This window comes from Phodopus roborovskii, unplaced genomic scaffold (genome assembly GCF_943737965.1).
Source record: "Phodopus roborovskii unplaced genomic scaffold, PHOROB, whole genome shotgun sequence".
Lineage (NCBI taxonomy): Eukaryota > Metazoa > Chordata > Mammalia > Rodentia > Cricetidae > Phodopus > Phodopus roborovskii.
In genome coordinates this window covers 30,221,602-30,241,320 of record NW_026126433.1, presented here as the reverse complement: position 1 = coordinate 30,241,320, position 19,719 = coordinate 30,221,602, and the positions used below count along the sequence as shown (strand labels likewise).

Below are 19,719 nucleotides of genomic sequence, written 5' to 3'. Positions count from 1 at the left end.
TAGTGAATTGATTTAACAGCACAAGATTTTCTTAGTGTCTCCTTTTTTACCACATAAAATGGTTTTTACTAATTAAGAACTTCTTTTAATTTGATTGAGATATTCAAGTTATAAGTACAAGGAGCAAGAAGCCAATGGCTGGAGTATTTGAAGGCACCTACACAGAGAGTAAATTGGCTTCTACTGATGATCTGTTGGTAAACACTGGTACCCTCATTCTCAGTATTTTTCTTCTTAGTTCTGTCTTGCTAACATCTACCTTACCTGCAGGTCAGAGGGCAGCCTCCACCGGCAGATTCCTGTCTATGATCCAGTGCTTTGTGTAACAAGTCCCTTAGCTGCTGCAGGGGTTGACTATCACTTTGTGCTTTCCCGGCTTCATGAACCCATGAGGTCCAGCGCCACCTTGTCCTACCAGCACTATTTCACAGAAATAACATTTTGTGCCTTAACCTTTGAGGAAGACACCTTATTATAAGATAACCTAAATTCCTACATTGGGCCCTGGTTCCTCATCTTGGCTGGTTCTGTTTAAGCTTCCCATGAGAGATAAGGAATTTGGAGGTGTTCATTCTTAGCCACCTCTGAAACACCTCATTCCATCCCTTCAATGCAGACATTCCCTCATGTCCATCTCAGGTATCTGCCTTTCACAGTGTGTTACTTACAGAGCATCAATGCTCAGAGCTTTGACTCTATGTACCATTTTTCTGAGACTGATTGAATTCCTGTTATTTCTAGGTTTTATTTCTTTCACAGATCTCTCTCCCTGTCTCTCTGTCTACTTAACATCTACACAATTATTCCTCTATAGCTCAAAGACAAGCTCAAATGGGATCGGCCTTTACCTCAACTCTGTATACCTCCTGATGGGTCCCTTCTCAGCTACAGTTCATCCATACTTAATCTTGCCCTGTTGGTTCTACCAGAAATCATTTCAGTTTTATGCTCTCTGGTATTACAGTTGCTCTCAGACAAGACCTGCTTCTTACTCTATAACTCTGAAAAAAAAAAAAAACTTAATCCTTTTAAAGTCATGTTCTTATTCATTAATTGACAGTGTGGCAGTGAGAGGGTTTACCCACCCTGTATAGTGTCTGGAACCTAGGAAGTATTTGAGACATAGTAGCATTGTTGGTCTCTCAGCCTTCACTATAGACCTCTACCATCTTCCATAGCAACAATACTGCCACTCATATGATCTTCTAACCATGCTGTCTTGCTTTGTCCTCCATATGGAAGAGGTTTAATGGCTATTTGTTCCATAAAGTCTTTATTGTTGCCCAAATGTAGACTCAATGAACAGCCCTTCATATTTTAACAATGTGAATATTTGTCACACAACTTCCATTAAACAGTTTGTGTGCATGCTCCTTCTATTACAGTGCAAGTTCCCGATGGCAGGAACTGTGCCACATTCTTCTTTCCAAACCCCAGCACTCAGGCTATTAGTTTGAGATAAATATCTACTTGATCCTATTTTTGCATAATGGTACTGAGGCATACAAGCAGGTGAGGGGCATGGAAAGGCAATCATACACAGGCTGTGGGAGGGGCGCACAAGTAGGGAGTCCATCAGCTCCAAAAGCAGTAGAGTCACATCGACACCAGTCCTCGATGACATCTCCAGTCCCTGAACACCAGAGAGAGCTCATGGTGGCCTCCTGTAAGAGCTGAACAAGAAGGCAAAGAGTAAGTGTTAGGAAACATGGCTGGCTGGTTATTACCAAGATACCTATAGCATCATGTTTCTTTGTGGTCCTAAATCACTTTCAGAGAAAAGGCTGTATCAACACAATATCACCATCCTTTAGCCTGAAACTGTATCACAGAAGATGAAATTTAAGATAGCCACAGCCCTGTGGGACACCTGGGGTGTCATTCTCCCATTAATATAATAGCTCATCTCTATAGTTTAGATTTGTTACTTTATCAACCAAGTGTGACTTGGAGGCAGTAGGATCATAAGTTAGAGGTCAGTTACATACAAGTTTGAGGCCTGTTGTCCTGGCTAGAAATCCTGTATCAAAACAAATAAACAAACGGCTTTCACTTTGAAAGTCAGTTTCCATCCTCTGTCTCCTCCTCACTGCATTCTATCGCACCTCAAACTGTGGTCTTGTCTTACCACACATTCCTGGGTGGTCTATCTTTGCTATACTTCCCTCTGCCCAGAGACATTCTGCCTTTCTTTGAATGCTTCTCTGTTCACCCTTACCTGCCCTGTTCATCCCACTCTAGTCCTTCATGGTCGCTCAGCCTGTTCTGTTATCCACTTGGAATATGTATGTGGTTCTGCTTTGGGTTGTGATTAGGCATTAAGCTTCTGCCTTAGACTGTGACTAGAAGCTGTGTAATATAAAGGCTAAATTCTGAGTCTACATCAGTCTTCTGTGGATGAGAACCTCAGCTTTGTCAATCATTGCCTGTGACGTTGGACAAGTTACATAAACTCAGTTTTCTTGCTGATTAAAACATCACTTTCCTAGTAGGGATGTTGTGATAGTTAAATGAAACAATCTATGCCAGGTGACATAATATATGCTTCACACCTGATACACATTATTGTTTTTGAAAGACTGGGTTGAGTCTTCCATAAAAACTCCAGTCTTGCATAGTTCTTTATATAACATAATTTCATGGAGATGTTTGCTGTGGAATGAAAAACAACAACAACAAAAACAAACAAACAAACAAAAACGAAGATAAAATCAGACCAAAGAGATAACAGCACTTATGATGTGGCAACGCTGGTGAAAGAGTTATCTTGAACAAATGATGGGCTCTTGCTCCCTCAGATAGTTCAAGGGTGGAGGTTCCAGGTCATCGAGCTCAGAACCGAGTCTCTGAGACATTCACCCCACAGCTTCAACCTTGGCTTTCTTATGATTTTCTCCCCTCCATCCAGTGCCTCTTGTCCACACTGGTAAATTGGGGAAAGAGGGGTCAGCTGTCCTGTAGACTAAAAAGTCACAAAGAAAAGAAGGACGTTGGGGAAGGCAACGAATGGAGGGGAGAGAAAGGAAGAGAAGGAAAAAGGATGTGCCTCCACAAATACCTATACAAAGAGTCATTATGTGTGTCCCATTCTCTCAGAGTTTAACATTGGTTACTTAAGGTTACAAACTAGAATAACAGTCAACTGACTTCTTCTTAAGACCAAGAAGCCCTAAGAAGCAGGAACTGATTCCCAATCAGTTATGATTTGTGTAGTTTCTAATTGATAAGACCCTTTTGGATACTAACTCTTGGATAAACGTTAATAATGAATTACTGTGAAGGAGTCTGGGAGTGAGAATTGGGTGCTTACTGAGGCTACAGGCTAGTGAATGAGGCAGTGCCAGGGTCTGAGCTCTGCATGGCTCACTGGACACCTCAGGCTCTTACCATTATGTATGCTTAAGTAACACTGAGGCCACCTGCAAGTCACTCACTTTATGCTTTTCTGACCTAATTCAAATGAAAAAGGTGAACTTTTTAAAACTAGGAAACCAGACTCTTTGAGATATACAGAATAAAAGTAAAGTTGTGCCTTCTGTTTGATGGTGTCTTTAGTCAACAGCCATTTGATAACCATCTACAAGGGTCCATTTCCTGTGCTAAGCATGAAGTATTCAATGACGCAAAAGGAGACACTTATGGCCCCTGTCAGCATAAATGCTGCAGCCAGATAATAAACAAGCAAACCGATTCATGTAAATATCCAAATTCCACAATGGTGTTGAGGAATCTGAATGAGAAGGAGGGCACTATGGATGCACACAGTAGCAAGATGAAGGAGGATACCTTGAGAACTAGGAATGTTTGTGCTGAAATATGGAATGATAGCAGGAGTTTTCCAGTGGTCTAAATGTGATAGATTATATTCTTGGGACAAAGACTTGTAAGTCTGAAAAGCTGAATTCATGAAAGGAAGTGGACTGTGCTTGAGGAGCACAAAAGTTAAATTTTGGAGTATACAATACTATCAACCTAACCATTTAAGTGAAGACAGATTGGATCATGAGCTGCTTTGTAATGGCATGTTCTAAATTGCACTCAATCTGAAGAGCCATTAAATCACCTTGATACAATATGGCTAGAAGGTCCACATTGTATAGTAATTCCAGGTGTTTTAATACAAAGACCAACAAGAAGAAGATTGCTGCAATAAAATGTTTGATTATAGTGAACCATGGAGTTGTGATAGGGTGTCAGATAAGAGAATAGATACAGGATATACCTGTTGCTTTTGATGATGGAAACAATACAAAGGATGATGAGGACACTCATGCCATTTAATGAGATGCGGACACAAGTGGCATCGTTTTGAGATACAAGGTAATGAACTAAAGTTTGTTGGGATGTTTAAATGGTTTAACAAAGATTTTACTGAAGCATTACATCAGACGTTATCTAGCCCAACAGAATAGACCAAGTAGATAGAAAATAACCCACATATTGGAAGGGAAGGTACAAACCAACACAGAGTCCTCAGTGTCTTTCTGAACCTCTCCCCAACTTCTGAAACCCCTGTCTATATTCTCTGATGGAAAGTAAAAATTAGACAGAAAATCAGATTTAGAAAAGGGATGACAAACGTAGTGGGTCACACACAGAAAAGAGGAGCATCCCCTGATAGTAACCTAATTCCATCTTAGACAAGCTTGTCACCATTTAGAAACTGAAGTGTTTATTTAACACAAGGCCAAATAGGCAGTGTCTTCCGACCGCTATGTGAAACTGGGGAAATGGGGCTGCTGAACTTGAACTTCCTTAACCATCCTGGTTTTGACTGATAGCCCCTAAGTACTTTGTCTCTCAGTGAGATCTTCTTTATTCTGTAGCTTTGCACACAATTCATAGAATAGCCCTGCTGAGCCAAGATCCCACTGTACCCAGATTGTGACACAGAAAGTATTTGGTCATAAGCCACAACAATCTGAGGGATTACAATGTTAGGTGGACAAGAATAGGGTGGACACCATGTTAACACCAGCACACTTTTGGGTGTCCAGTGACATCAGCACACCTTGAGTGGCCAGCGAACCAAGCCCTTCCTTGTTTCTTCAAGTCCCTCTCTCCTAGTCCTCTTTCCACAATCCCATAATCATCTCTTTCAGATTCAGGATGAACTTGTAGGCCTGCAGGAACCATTTGTCGCTTTGTTGGGGGGGGAGTGTATTTTCAAACACTCATTGAAATAGAAGAGGCAGGTAGGTGAGAAAAACACACATGCAAAATCCCTCCTGTGGGTCTGAGAAACACCTATGAAACCAACTGTGACACACCAGGTGTCTCTTCAAAGAGAATAAAGGAAGCAATTATCACCCCACCTGGATGGGCATCCCTCACAGTCAGGTAAGCTCACTCCCCAGCTGCCTTGCAGATAACTCTTAGAAACCTCATTCTTGGAGCCTCTATATTTCAAGTTTGGCATGGCAAGTGTCTTTGTGTGTGTGTGCGTGTGTGTGTGTGTGTGTGTGTGTGTGTGTGTGTGTGTGTGTGTGTGTGTGTGTATGTTTACTTACTCTGGCCTGTACATTGGAGGAGGTAAGGGGGCTAGAAAAGGAATTGTCAGTCTCTGCTCCTCCTACCCCCACCCCTGATCCTTAGGGGCTCATTCATTTTTCTCCTAAGATCTCTAGGAACAGAGAGAAAAAGGCAGAGAAGGAATGGTTGTGAAATGTCATGGCCTTCCAGCAGTATAAAACATGGGAAGATCAGTATGGGTGTGGTGTTTTGTCCTGCAAGCCTGTGATGATCAGGGTACCAGACCCTTCCAGTCTGAAGCTGTTATATATCCTCCCTCTAGGGCCTGTTCTTGCAGCTGGTTCTAGGCTGGGAGATCAGTTAGGGGAGCTGGTCCATCTCCTCAAGGGGGAGACAGAGATGAATGTCCTTCTTAGAACCATGCCCTCTTTGAAAAGGGTATTGTGATGACTTTGGAGATAGCAAACCACATACCTTCCTACCTATTTCCTTTAAGTTGTCTTTGTTCAGACTCTACAAGTGCATGGTTGTGACTTCTGAATCCCATTACTGTGGGTATTATGGAATGCACTGATTTTATTTGACTTAATATGCAAACATGCAAATCTAAACACACTATGTGCTGCTCTTAGCTGAAGAGAAAGATTCTCCACTCTCGCTTGCAGTGTGGAGTTTTTGGTACCTTCCAGAGCCAAGTGTCTCAGCCCTCTTACCCTCTGAGTCTCGTTATTGGTCACCAGTTCATAGATGGGGGATGCTCTGGTCACTTCAAGCAGGACTGGCTCAGCAGGGGTTTCAGGGCTGGACGTCACATGACACAAAGGACAAGAAGAGGGGCATCGTCCCTTGCTCTGGCACTCCATTCGGACTCCAGCTGCCATACGCTTGGTGCCAGAGTCTGACAGGCTAGTGATGTATTCTGGGAATGTCAGAACCTTGGGATCCCTTTCCCGCTCCTCCGACTCATCAGATGGAGAGTTGCCTGCCAGACACAAAAGAAAAAGCAACAGTGAGGCAGGCAAGACAGCAAGGACTGCCATGACTTGGTGGCTCCTGAGTTCTGAGGTCTAACATGGAGAAGTTAGAAAGTGTCACTGAGGGAGTGAAATTGTGATTTTGTCATTCCATTTAATCAGGAGCACATATCTTCCAGTGACTTACAGAAGTGGAAATGTCCTTTCAAGCACAAGAATGGGTTGTTTCTTTTTCTGAGAATCATTGGCTCCCCTGATTCACTTAGAGGGATGACTGTGGTATATCCATTGGCAAAAATTCAGATGATAGCAACCATGCTGTCCTTTGCCTTGGCTCCTTCCTACCATCTACCTCCAGCATTATTAAATGGATGAATAACAAAATGTTTTGAAAACACACATATGGCTTCTAACATATATGAAGCACTCATCATCAGTCATAATTCCAACTGAGATTTATGGAGACTTCCTGTGTCACTGGAGTTGATTCAAAGTCCCCTTTTACAGCTACAGAGAGCCTACTGTTATACCTATTTCTATATGTGGGAAAGGACAATATCATCAAGGTCACAAATACCTTTGTGAAATTTGGTATTTCAACCCAGTAGCACCTCAACCCAAAGTATTTATGGCATAGAGCGAAATCAGCATTTCTCCACCATCTAATTAGCTCATGTATTCAGCTTGCAGAGGGAAGTTTGGCTTTTTCAAAAAAAAAAAAAAAAAAAAAAAAAAAGAAAGAAAATTCACTGTTGTTTGGTGAATAGACGTTAGCTACATAAACCCTTAATCTATTTTTGGTAACAAACATGAGAAATGCCTACTAGAGAATAATTCTTTGTTCCCCACACACGAAAGCCCCATTTTCTCTTTCTTCCTCCAGTGCTCATGATTACCCATTTAACTCGTTATCTATAAAGGAGTCTGTGAACAGAACAGTCCAGATTTCTAAAGCTATTTCCAACAGTTGGTGTCCCAGGCAGGAAATTATTTTGGAGAGACTGCTGTGCCTTTGGAGATGGTGGGGACACACAGAATGTTCTGGTCTCCTGTGGATGCATTGAGAATGTCATATTTGATGGGACTCGGGTGAACTAGTTGAACAACTTTCCAAAGTGGTTCCAGGAGGTGATGTGGAGATATGGCTCACAGACTTAGAAAAACAAATGTTTTCTGGGGTGTAGGGAGCTCCCCCATGCCATGTCTTGTTTTCTGTGTAACATGGACCCATGTGGGGTTCCCAACTCTCTTGATTACCAAATGGATATCATTGGTATGTGGATAAGACACTTTTACCAACCACTCTTGACACGGGACTCCTCCTGTGCATGAAGGCAAAGGACACACAGAGTGACTATGGGAAACAGTCTACTTAACACTTGCATTTTATTTAATCATGGGTTCAGTATTGAGCTCCAGTCCCTCCTACTTTGTGAAAGAACTGGACAACTGCACACACAGCAAAAGCCAAGGATGATGACGTCAGCTAGAGCCTAGAATAACCTACCCCAAATCACTTCACCCACAGGTTCACCTTTACAAATATTTAGGCTTCTGAAGCTCAGTCATGGTTCTGCACTCTGTCTTAGGCTGAAAAAGGGATTACTGGGAGTTTTTTGAAGGGCCATAGACCAGTCAAGATCCGGCCTCCTGTCTTCTTCAGATTGAAGAATGACTTAGGCAAAGTAAGTGGAGGTGGCGGAAGGTCTTTGCGCAGTATCTGATATCCATGACAAGTCTTTATGAGGCTGAGAATCTTTTCTTCTTTGGCTTTTAATCACATTATCAGAGGCATTTCCCTACCAAGCCACAGCCTTCCTTTGTTGAGACTCCATTTCATAGTCTTGGATATCTATGATATGACCACGAGATGGCGGTAGCGGATCTAAAATGATTACCTTCTGTGCTGTGGGACTGCACCAGGAAAAATAAATGTTCAGAACCCTAAGTATGGTGTAGGTATCTCAACAATCTTATGGCTCTTTTCCTTTTCCTAACACACAATAAAAAACTGAGAAGTAAAACAATTACAAGTTATATACTGCAATTCTTCAGTAAAAAATATGAGAAACAGGCAATAATGACAGGCGAATTGAAAGAAAACTAACAAGAAAACAATTAAAAAGAAACTTCCCCAAATATCCTTAATTTTGAGAAACAGTTACTTCAAAGGGTGAGTACTATACTAAGGCATTTCTCCTGTAAACGAACTTCCCTGGGTCTCTATCTAGATGAATTGTACAGAAATAACCACCAGGGGGCACTGTAATATGCATGCCCTGTATGGAGTTAACGTCCAGGCCCTCCAGCTCACCATCATTAAAACCTGTAATTGCTATTAACATGAGGGGCTGCTCCCCTTGCTTCTATCTTCTGTCAATGCCAATTAAAATCAAGATGAAGTTAATCCCTGTCAATACCTATCCACCCTATATACTTGGTAAGACTAGAGAATGCAGAAGGATGGCAGAGAAAAGAATGTAGGGAAAAATGATAGTTACCACCAAATGCTCCCTTTTTTGTTTTTTTTCTTCAGGACCTTATTCTCCATCTTTCTCCCCCAAAATCAGGTCCATATACAAAGTCTCTACTGGAAGCTAAGGCCAATGTATCTTGCTGGCTCCGTGCTCACATGAGATGAAGGTGTCTAGAGAGAGGCCGGATTTATACAGAAGCTATGAACAGTGAGTTCCCAAAAGCCATCTATTCAGTCTCCAGCCAAGAATAGACGTGTGTGAGAAGGATTTTTCAAAGAGAAAATGCATTTTCTATGTGCAGTTAAAGATACAATTGGGAAATACTCCTTAAAATGATGGAGTCCATTGGTGAAACTCCACATAAATCTCCCTCACACCAAAGAGAGTGCCACCATTGACTGCAAGTGAGTGAATAGCTCAGACTAAACTCTTCAAGAGAGTCTGCTCTTTGTTGGTGGAAAGGTGGGAAGAGGGAAAGCCACTTTATTTCCTATGACCCAGTTGTCCCCTCTTCCTATTGACCGCTTCTATTACAGCCCTTGTCAACTCCCTCCATCCTCCGGTACCTAAGTAGAGACACTCCTGGAATCTGAAGCACTAAGATGCTTTCCAGGTAAAGAAATATCTACTTCAGTAAACATACTGTCTTTACACAAAAGAAACAGTCTACAGTTATGGTCTTGAAAGACGCTGATTGGCGAGTGTGACTTCTGACATAGAGTACTTGTGTGGCCCCTCACCACCTGCTTCCAGGGAAGGTCCTCATGTTCGGCTGTGACACTTAGCCTTCTTACAAGTAGAGGAATATTCAACCTGGAATGTAGTTAACAACCCTAAAACTGCAAAGCATTTTGCAAATACAGTTTGCTATAAATAAGTGCCATTTGCTTTAGGCTAAATCTGTATCCTCCAGCACATAGTGGATAAGTTTCCCCAATAGAATATCATGGTATGAGAATATTGGCATCCTTAATGTTCAGAATCTCACTGTGTACGTGCCCATGGCCTTAGGCACAAACATACTGACCCACCTAAACTTGGGGACACATTAGGATGATGAAAGTGGCCAACCCATTCTTATGCAGGTTCTGCTCTGCCTGTGCCAATTGACAGGTCGCAAAGGTGAATTGCTTGTTATGAAGTAAATTGGTACAATTCCTGTAGGATTCTGAGGACTGCTTAAAAATCTCTCTCCTGAGTTGGTGCCCAAGGCGATGAGATGCTAATGACATCACAGCTAGAACTACACAGGCAAGTTCATTAGGCAGCAAAGAAATCAAATGCAAACTAATCAGATCACAGCTTTGGGGGATAGCTTGGGATGCACAGAACGAAAGTTGACACGGGCAAATGAGTCACAGCTCAGCAAGATGCACTGCCCACTTACAGCCAGTATATCAGAACCCACCCCAATCTTCACCACTATCTACTGTGTGAGCCAAGATTCCAGGATATCTGGTGCACATCCAGGTTATATGGTCATCTCATATCTTCCAAGTAGAGGAATACAACCTGCATCACTTACAACCCTAAGATAGGTGCCAGTCAATCTCTTCAAGTGTTTAGTATCTTTGGAAGGAGCTTAAAGCAAGTTGGAAGTTGAACTGAAGTCCATAGTCACACAATGATCAAATATTCTCTGAGACCCAAATCTTAACCAGGGAAAGGGAGGCAGAACATACATGGTCTCAGATAGAAGGCCTGAGCAGTCTAAGAGACCTCAGATAGTGGAACCACTGTATTCCTGGTACACAAAAGAATTTTGGGGGCACATTCCCCATGGAGGGATACTCCCTTAACCTAGAGACAGGAGAAAAGTCCTAGTCCAGACTCCAAATGACTTGACAGATTTAGGTGACCTCTCCTGGAGGGCATCACCATACATGTGGAGTGAGGGGGATGGGAGGGGAGGGTGGTCAGGGAGCATGAAAGGGTGTAAAAATAAAAATAAAAAAATTATAAAGAAAAAAGTCATATTCCTTAGATTGCTTAGGTTGGGATTTTACTTTACCTCTTATCTACTATACTATTTAGGACAGGTTTCATAACCTTCTAGAGTCTAGAATTCCTTGTGTATGAAGTAGAAATGTCCAGACTGATAGATTCCTCACCAACACACTTACAATACAACTGACTATGGTGACCAAGGCCTATAATCCTGGCACTTGGGAGGCAGAGGCAGGAAGATCAGAAGTTGAGAGTCATCCTTGACTGTGTGATACCTTCAAGAATCTGGCACAAGACACCAAAACAAAAACAAACAAATCTGCAAGCCACGGAGTCCATCTTAAGCAGTCTCGAGGACACAGTGAGTGCACTCTCAATTTACGCACTCAGACCATGCTCATCCATTACCTTGCTCTGCCTTCTACTGCCACCATCACATGCTTAGTGCCATGAAGGACAAAGTTATGCCTTACTCTCCAGTCAATATTCCATAGTAATTACTCAATATGTGATACACTCAACAATTCATTAGACAAAGTATTTATTGAATGACAAGGGAGTTTGTTGAATTATAAAGCTTTTATGATGAATTATATGTAAAGTGGTTATACCCTGTCTTCTTCTAGTGTCAACTAGACAGCTGAGCCTTAATTAACTTGGAGCACTGCTGCCTAGGTTCTTTCGAAATGTTCTAGATTTGTCTGAAATAAAGTGATTTCTACTACTTTTAGGTGTGAAGAATTGTTCAGAGACAGCTTGGTTTCAAAGACTTGGGTAAATACTGTAAAAATTTCATTCTGCAAAAATTTAAACTGTATGCATGTGCATCTATGTGGTTGTTGAGCAGCTAATTACTAGAGATGTGAGGATTTAGACCTAAGAAAGAGAATATCCAGGTCAGCCAGCTTGGGTGGTAAAGGTCAGTGGTTCTCTGGGGTTAGAAAATCTGGGGAAGTTATTTCAAGTAACACCTTAAGGTAGCAAAAAGATCAAGGCTGATGGCCCAGGCCAGCAGAATGGACCCAAGAAGTAGACAAATAGGGGAGGGAAAGGGGGTCTGGGTAGATCTGGGGAACAGAGCCATTCCGGACAGAGTGGGACTTTGGCCTTGCATGTGCCTCTTCACCTGCAAAGAGGAAGAGCTGGGCTCCACAGGCTGGCATAAGGAAGAGAGACACTGGAAGCCTGCACCTTCTCCAGTTGTCCTAGTCTCAGCCTGCTCACAGAGTCCACTCCAGGTTCTCAGCCTCTCACCCATTAACACCCAGGAGCTCCAAGTAGGCAATCTTCTTGTGGAATTAAGTAATAGAAATCACTGGTTGCTATCTGACCAATAGATTTAGGAAGTAATCCCGACAACAAAGAGTTTATATTCTTTTCCTTTCCTACAAATAAATCCTCAAATGATCCTTTCTTCCGGTTATAACCTTTCTTTTGATCTAACATAATTGCCATTATACATTTTAGACTCAATAATTTGGTATTTCTCTAGGAAATTTCTAGAAGTAGCAGGCCTTTGCTATAATCAGACCCTGCAGCCAGTCCTTGGAGAATAGCATTCGAGGATATGGTGGACTGATTGTCATCAGATTTCCACCGACCACCTTGCAAACTGCCAACAGCTGGGGTATCCCAAGGTGTTTTTGTTTAATTGACATTTAACCAGAAAAGAATGCTTACTTTTTCTGTAGTCCTTGCTGACATTTTTCTCTTCTAAAAATGCAGTGTTCCAATTTCTTGACTGCTTCGTAAAGGACTGCCTACCAAACAGAATCAAACCTTTCCCTGGGTGCCTCCAGGTGATGATTTTGGTCATCAATTATGACTATGCAGATTTGAAAGTTGGAGGAGACAGAAAGAAAATGGCATCAATGCCCCAATGGCTTTTAAAAATTGATAGATAACACAATGTTATGGTTCTTAAAATAATTCCATCTCCACAGGCTTGTTTTCTAACAAGTAAGTGTCCGCTTCAGGTCCCTGGCTAATTAAGTTCATGTTAAATTGAGATTTGGTATACGTACAATACTTAGTCTTTGCCAAAAGTTGTTAATCAGCTTTGGCATGGGAACAGTGAATTCAATAATAAATACTCTAAATTCATCAAGCATTCCCATATACAGCCTCTGGTCAATGACAGTGACATTGGGTTCAAAGTTCAGTCAATGATGTTTTTTGGTATCAGAATCTACCAGAGATCTATAAAGTAAACACCCAAGCAGCCTTTAAAATGAATCTCTGGCCTACCTGCCCCTCCTTTAAGATACCACACTCTGTGTAAAAATATAAAAGGGACACTAGCTCAGCTAACAGAAACTCTGGGAGAATACCTGGAGATCATCTCTGCACAGGAGGAGGAATGCTTAAATCCAAGAACTGCTGAGAAGCCCTCAAGATTTTGCTGCAAAGACAAACTCCCCGACTCAGCTGCAATGTCAGTTCCCAGTGTGCAGAAAGCTGCCTATGCTGTGCTGCATTGTCATGGAATATGCCCAGTGCCCTACACTTCAAAGTGTCCCAGTCTACAAATGCACAGGAACATGAAGAAGCAACAGGAATTATGTCTGCCCTCTATCTACAACCCTCAAAGAATAGTCTAAATTTTCACCAAGATTCACCACAAGAGCAACTGCAGTATATCCAAAAGGGTTTGCCAAATGTCCATGTGAGGATGGGAATTTGGGAGATTGAGCTGAAATCACAATCACTCAGACATGAAGCCTCTGAAACAGTGTTTCTTTCTTTTTCTCCTTTCTTTCATTCCTTCCTATTTTACTCTCCCCATCCCCCCATTCATAGAAGTAATTCTACCTGAAACTTGTACAGGCAAGCACAGGAGAGATAGTCAACTGCACTCCATTTGGTGGCTCCTGCCTCAATCACTCACACAGAAGGGACATGCCACAGAGTCCAATACTGAGAGAGAAATCTTGGCCTTGGCTAGATTATAGGACTTTTGTGTGAGCACTGTGAGAGTTAGGAATGGAAACATGATGATCCCTTTCAGTTGCCTCCACAGCCTCATACCTTTCCTTTCTAAATGCCTTTCATGCAAGTAAGAGCTGACCAAGGTTTGCTCTCCCCGGGTTTTGATTCCCAGTTACCTAAGGGTACACTTACAAATTATCATTCCAGTTCTGGAGGAACTGAAGGTGCACAGAGCCATGCTCCCTCTGAAGGTTCTAGAGAAATAGCCTCCATTGCTTCTTCCTAACGTTCAGAAGATCCCAGTGCTTGTTGGCCTCCCTGACTTGCAAAGTTGTCACTATAATCTTAGCCTTGGTTGTCATATGACTTTTTTTTCCCTGTGAGTCTGTGACCAAATCTGCTTCTTCCTCCTTTATACTAGCCATTGGATGTAGCATCTATATTGGGTTCATGATCATGTCACCTTAATATAATTCCTCTTGCAAAGACTACTACCAAATCAGTTAACATGATGAGGTCCCAGGTAGGCATGGATTCTAGTCAACCCACCTCTGTGTTCCCATTTTTAACACTGGAAGTTGAGTTCTGTGATGCAGAGCTAGTGAAGTTTCATTTGCTGGCCATTTGGGCACTGGCCACCCCTTGGCTTCCTCCCTGGGCACACAAACATTGGAAAAAGGAAACAATGCGTTTCTGACTGATTCAGCCTCCCGCTGCCCAGCAGCAGCTGCCTGCAGCCTCTTGTCAATGTCAAAATAAACCTGACATAGAAATTCAGAGTCACAGCCTTCAGGATGTGCAGAGCTGGGCTGGATTATCCCCGCTGTTTCACCACAGACAGAGTGGCATGGGTGAGAGGGAGGGAGGAGAGAGACAGGGCTAGGAGAAAGGCGAAAATGAGGAACACCTGCGGGATTTGCTATTTTCAAATCTCCATTAGCAGGAAGACAAGTGAATGGATAGGCATGTTCAGCAGGCTACCAGGAGAGAGCCTCCCATGCACTTGTCTGGAGGTGCGGATGTAGGCTCCCCATCCCCATTTCTCTCATGTGGGAGGATGAGCTGAGAAAACAAAGACATATCCCTATAATACTCCTAGGGCAAGCACTTCCCCAATTCCTGGGTCCTCCCCAAGGAAGAGCCAAGAAAACTGTGGGAAGAATAGCCCAGAACAGGGAATGGGAGAAAAATCATGACCCAAAGAGGCAGAAAGAATCAGAATCCTGCAGCTGGAAGGGAGCCTCCATCTTTGGCTTCAGCCTCAACTGATGATGAGGATCTGCCCATCTACAGAGTAGAATCAGTGATACTTCCTATAGCCACACCACAGCATTATTCCTAGGTGAGGGACCTGCATGTGTCCCTTTGGCTTTCCAGCTCAGCAAGCCAGCACCTGCTTCTTCATGATGCCATCTGCACTTTGGAGGGTCCCCACCTCTTGATCACTCCCTGAACCCCTCCCATTCATGCATCTGTTTCTCTGCCTCTCGATAAACCTGAACAGGAACACAGGGCTGTGAATCTTTGGAGAATTCTGAAATAGGGCTGTCATGAGCATGGGCTACCCTGGTTCCACAGTCTAAGGATGTGGCTGCATATGGTGTATGTGAGGTGTGGCTGGATGAGGACCACTAATATGACTTATGTGCAGGTGGGAGTCTCTGGGGCAAACTCAGGTCTGAGGTATGATATTCAAGGCTTCACCAGGATGCCGCAAAGGCTGACTATAAATATCCTTAACTACTCAATGGTCTAGAATTTTTTAAATAAAAATATTATTCAATAATAATACTACTACTATATCCGGCAAGGGAACATTGTAATAGTCTCCATTTTCCTCTGGATACTCATCTAACTTCCGTTTTTCAAATGAATTTGGATGTTAAATCCTTTTGCTTCCATGACCAATTTATTCTGCAAATTAACTCTTTATAATAGAACTTAAAGTCTGTTACCAGTTAGCTCTGCTTCGCTGAAGTTTATGCTGCTTCCTTGCCTCCTGGAGCCACAAGCTCAAAGACACTGTGACTATTGGTGGTGACTTGGGATTCTGAACAATCCCCCTACCTCTTGGTCCTCATCTCTTGAGTTCTAAAAGGTGCTGAGTGGATCAGGTTCTTTTTCACCTCTCGGTGATCTGTGCCCTCTGTTTGCAGGTTCTCTGGTCCCTATTGCTGCCTCTCAGCCTTAAGAAAGCTCTTTCTCATTGTGAGATGCAGCTTTACTCAGGGCTATAAGTCAAACCAGAAGAGAAACTCAAGAGCCTCAGACTGGTCTTCAGTACTACATGTAAATGGCAGAAGCAGGCAAATGGTATGAGATGAGGAGTCTAATTATGCGGACTTCATGGATGCTAAGCCAGCAGATGGGTGAGCTTGTTAAGAGAATGTGGTGATGGAGATGACAGAGGGCCATGCTTCCACGACAAATCTACATCAGGAGTTGGCTCGGCTTTCATTGGATTGAGGTACAAAGTCACATTAACTCTGCAGGAGGTAGTCAGAATTGCAAGACACTGTGAGATATGGTCCCATGAACAACAAAGAGCTGAGGGAGATAGGTTTAGCGGATACAGTGAGGCTTTCCCTTTCTCTAGACATCAGATGGGCTGTCTCTTAGAAATGAGATTGCATGTTTTCTGTATATTTCCAGAGAGTAGAATATAGACCCGAGGCAGGAAATCAGAGTGAGGTGAGTTTATTGTGGTTTCACTGAGTACCTGCTTGGTGCCAGAAATGATTCTCAGTGCTTGTGAGAAAAATGTCAGGTGGCTAAGGAAATAAAGCTCTTTTTTAAAAAAGTGTTTCCAGGTATATAGAGTGGACAGGAACATGACAGTGATGTGAGGACTTGTAGTAGAGTAGCAAGAGGGAGTTCAGTGTATACAGAGAGAAATACTGAAACCTATTCCAGTGGGGGAGATGGGCTGAAGGGAGACACCAAACTCCTTTAAGAATGACTTTTGCAATAATACTTTCCGCTTGTAGCGAGTAGGATAGACAGTCCTGGAGGTTGCAAGCCCCTAATCAGACATAGTATTCCTGTAAAAGATGGTGAGCCACTTGTCAGGGGTGCCAGAGCACTGCGGGCATTTCAGAATGGGTTCCAGGTCCCATTTAAAAGCTAAATTTTTAAGCTCACTATTTGCAAATTGTGGAGTTGGGAACCTGCATTTTATCAGACACCTCTAAGGTGCTGACTGAGGCAGGCTTTAGGTAACATGTTGAGACTCACCACTCCAGAGAAGGGTAGTATTTTATTAAATATTGCCAGAATACCTTGAAAAGTTCTCATGAACATTTATAATAAGTCAAAAAGATTAAATTGTGGGATAGAGCTTTTAGGCTTTCAGCATATTATTGTTTGATGAAAATAAAAATTTCCATTGTTTATGGAGTAGTTCTGTAAGCATTTATGCAGAGTCCCAAAATGTACAAAAGGGCAAGTTTTGGAGCCACTTATTTCAGCTCTGATGACCTTGGCCTGAACTCTGTCATATACCATAGTTAATTTCCTTCTTGGATATTACAAGACAAAAATGATCTGTTCTCTGTCCTAATTAGCTACGAATTAAATCAGAAGTGTTCTAGATTCCTGACCAAAGAAGACATCTACTCAATTACATAAATTCATCTTCTCATGGAGAAGGCACTCTCATGCCAGGTATAGAGTACATGCCTGCCATCCAAGCACTCAGAGGTTGAGGTAGAATGATCAGGTTCAAGGCCAGCCTTGGCAACATATGGAATGTGATGACAGTTCTGGGCTACACAGTAATAGGGTGGGGTGGGGAGTGGAGAGGGACAGAGAGAGAGAAATAAGAGGGAAAATCCTAGTGGAGAAATGAGAAGAGTCAGCACCCCTATCCACAGCCATCCAAAAAGACAAATCTAGAACAATAGGAGGAGCATATGATGACACATGTCCCCTTCCTAACATGACTCAAGCTTGAGTACATGTTAACAGAGCCCATGCAGTATTAGCATGTCTCATTCAGATGTCTGAAGGAAAAAAAATATCATTAGGTCCAACTAGAAGGTACTGTGATTTTGTGTTACTTCTTGGAATTCTTATAACAATAATAGATATGAAATTATTATAAATATGAAACAATATAGCTATTCCCATACAGCCTTCTGCTAATGAAAGTGAAGGCTGGTATTGTTATTCATAGAGCATGGTCAGTTGGTAGCTAAAACAATCAATAAGGGAGTCATCTTTTTATTAGCCCATTCAAGCCTTTGTACCCAGGCCTTTGCTCTGGTTTAGATGAGGTGTGAGTTATGTTCTCCAAAGGTTCATATGCTCACACCTTCATATAAGAACATTAAAAAGTGATTGGGGTTTTTAGGGAATAGGTCCTTGAGTCACTCAGGGGACTACCCTTGGATATGATTTAGGGAGCTCCTTTGAGACCCTCGAACTGACTTGCATGCAGTAGGGGTTTGTTATAAAAGAATAAGCATGGACACTCCCCAGCCTCTTTGATTTCTATCTGGTCCTATGTTCTCTCTCCATTTTTGCTGGCACTCCCAAGCATTATGATGCCATTTACCTGGAGGCCTTCACCAGACCCAAGCAGAAGCTAACAAGAATGTAAGCCAAAATAACCCTCTTTTCTCTATAAATAGCCTGTCTCCAGGGTTTTGTTATGGTAATTATAAAAAAAGAAGCAAACTTTTTCTTATACATGTGACTTCCTTGAATGAAGATTGACCAAGGAGAAGCAATACCAAGGTAGCAATGTACATGGAGTCAGACAGACAGAAAGACACCTAGTTCTGGCCTCCAGAAGAAGCTCCCAGGATCAACTGGAATATTTCCAAGTTCCAGAGGCATGTCACACAGGAAGGACTTAAATGTTGCTGGGTTGGGCTTCCCATTCAAGTCTCCATCTCAAAATCACAGCCTTTTCCCCCATGCATACATCATTTATGTCCTTCTTGTGATTCTTTTGTCAGCCTCCTAGAACTTGCTTTCAATCAAAAAGTTTCGTGACATCAGGAAAAAAGTCACAAGACCTAAACTGGAACTCAACTCAATTCAGTAGAGCAAATACAAAGTTATTGAATGTCTATTTACAAGGTGCTGTGTGGCTTTTCTGAATATCCCAAAATGAATTATATGTAATCCCCAAATTCAAAGAATGTCTTATCTCCCAAAGAGCTAAGACATGCACAAACAATATAAATGGTACCTTTAAAAATGATCATGTAAGTGGCAGATTCCACCAGGGTAGTTAGAGTGAGAGATGGCTCTTGAGGGACGCTTTTTGGGATGGGCCTCAAGGGTTATGAGCATCCTTTAGGACAGACTTATTGCCATCTTCAAAAGACTACTCTAAATAATCTTTAGGCTTTGTGGTCCACTGGGTCTTTGTACAACAACTCCACAGTATCCATGTACTACAAAATTTGAAGGAACATGTTTATTCCAATAAATCCTTACTTACAGACCCTAAAACCTCATAACTTCCACATGTTTCTAAGTTCATTACCTTTTTAATTTTTGTTTTACACTTTCAAAAATTCAGATTCTATTTTTAGCCCGTGAGCTATTTAAAAGCAAGCAGAAGGCCAGACCTGTCTGCGGGTTATGGTTTGTCATCACCCCCTCCTCTGCTGACATTTTACTACAAAGAAAGGCTTTATTATGCCTAATCTTACTCAATTATTAGACTTTCTCCATGAGATAGGTATCATTTCCATTTTCCAGGCCTGGAGATCTTAGATCATGCAGATTCCAAAGGCCTTGCACAAACCACTAGGTAACATTGCCTCCTTATAATGGTCAGGAATACATAAAGATGGTGTAATGAACATTTTTTCCCAGAGGCATTTTGAAATCCAAAAGTTCTTTTAACTAAGAATATGAGTTTTGCAGGATGTTAGTGGCACATACCTTTAATCCCAGCACTCAGG

The 19,719-nt window shown here is 42.1% G+C and overlaps 1 protein-coding gene across 2 annotated transcripts in view; it reads right to left on the bottom strand.

The window, feature by feature from the left end:
• Window positions 1–19,719, bottom strand: part of Astn1 (astrotactin 1) — a 304,509-nt gene that overhangs the window by 18,260 nt on the left and 266,530 nt on the right. For both annotated transcript variants that reach the window (XM_051186059.1, XM_051186060.1), the window contains exons 17-18: window positions 6,186–6,454; window positions 1,540–1,673 (exon numbers count right to left, since the gene is read on the bottom strand). In XM_051186059.1, the coding sequence (XP_051042016.1) occupies window positions 1,540–1,673; window positions 6,186–6,454 (403 nt within the window). The remainder of the gene's footprint in view (window positions 1–1,539; window positions 1,674–6,185; window positions 6,455–19,719) is intronic.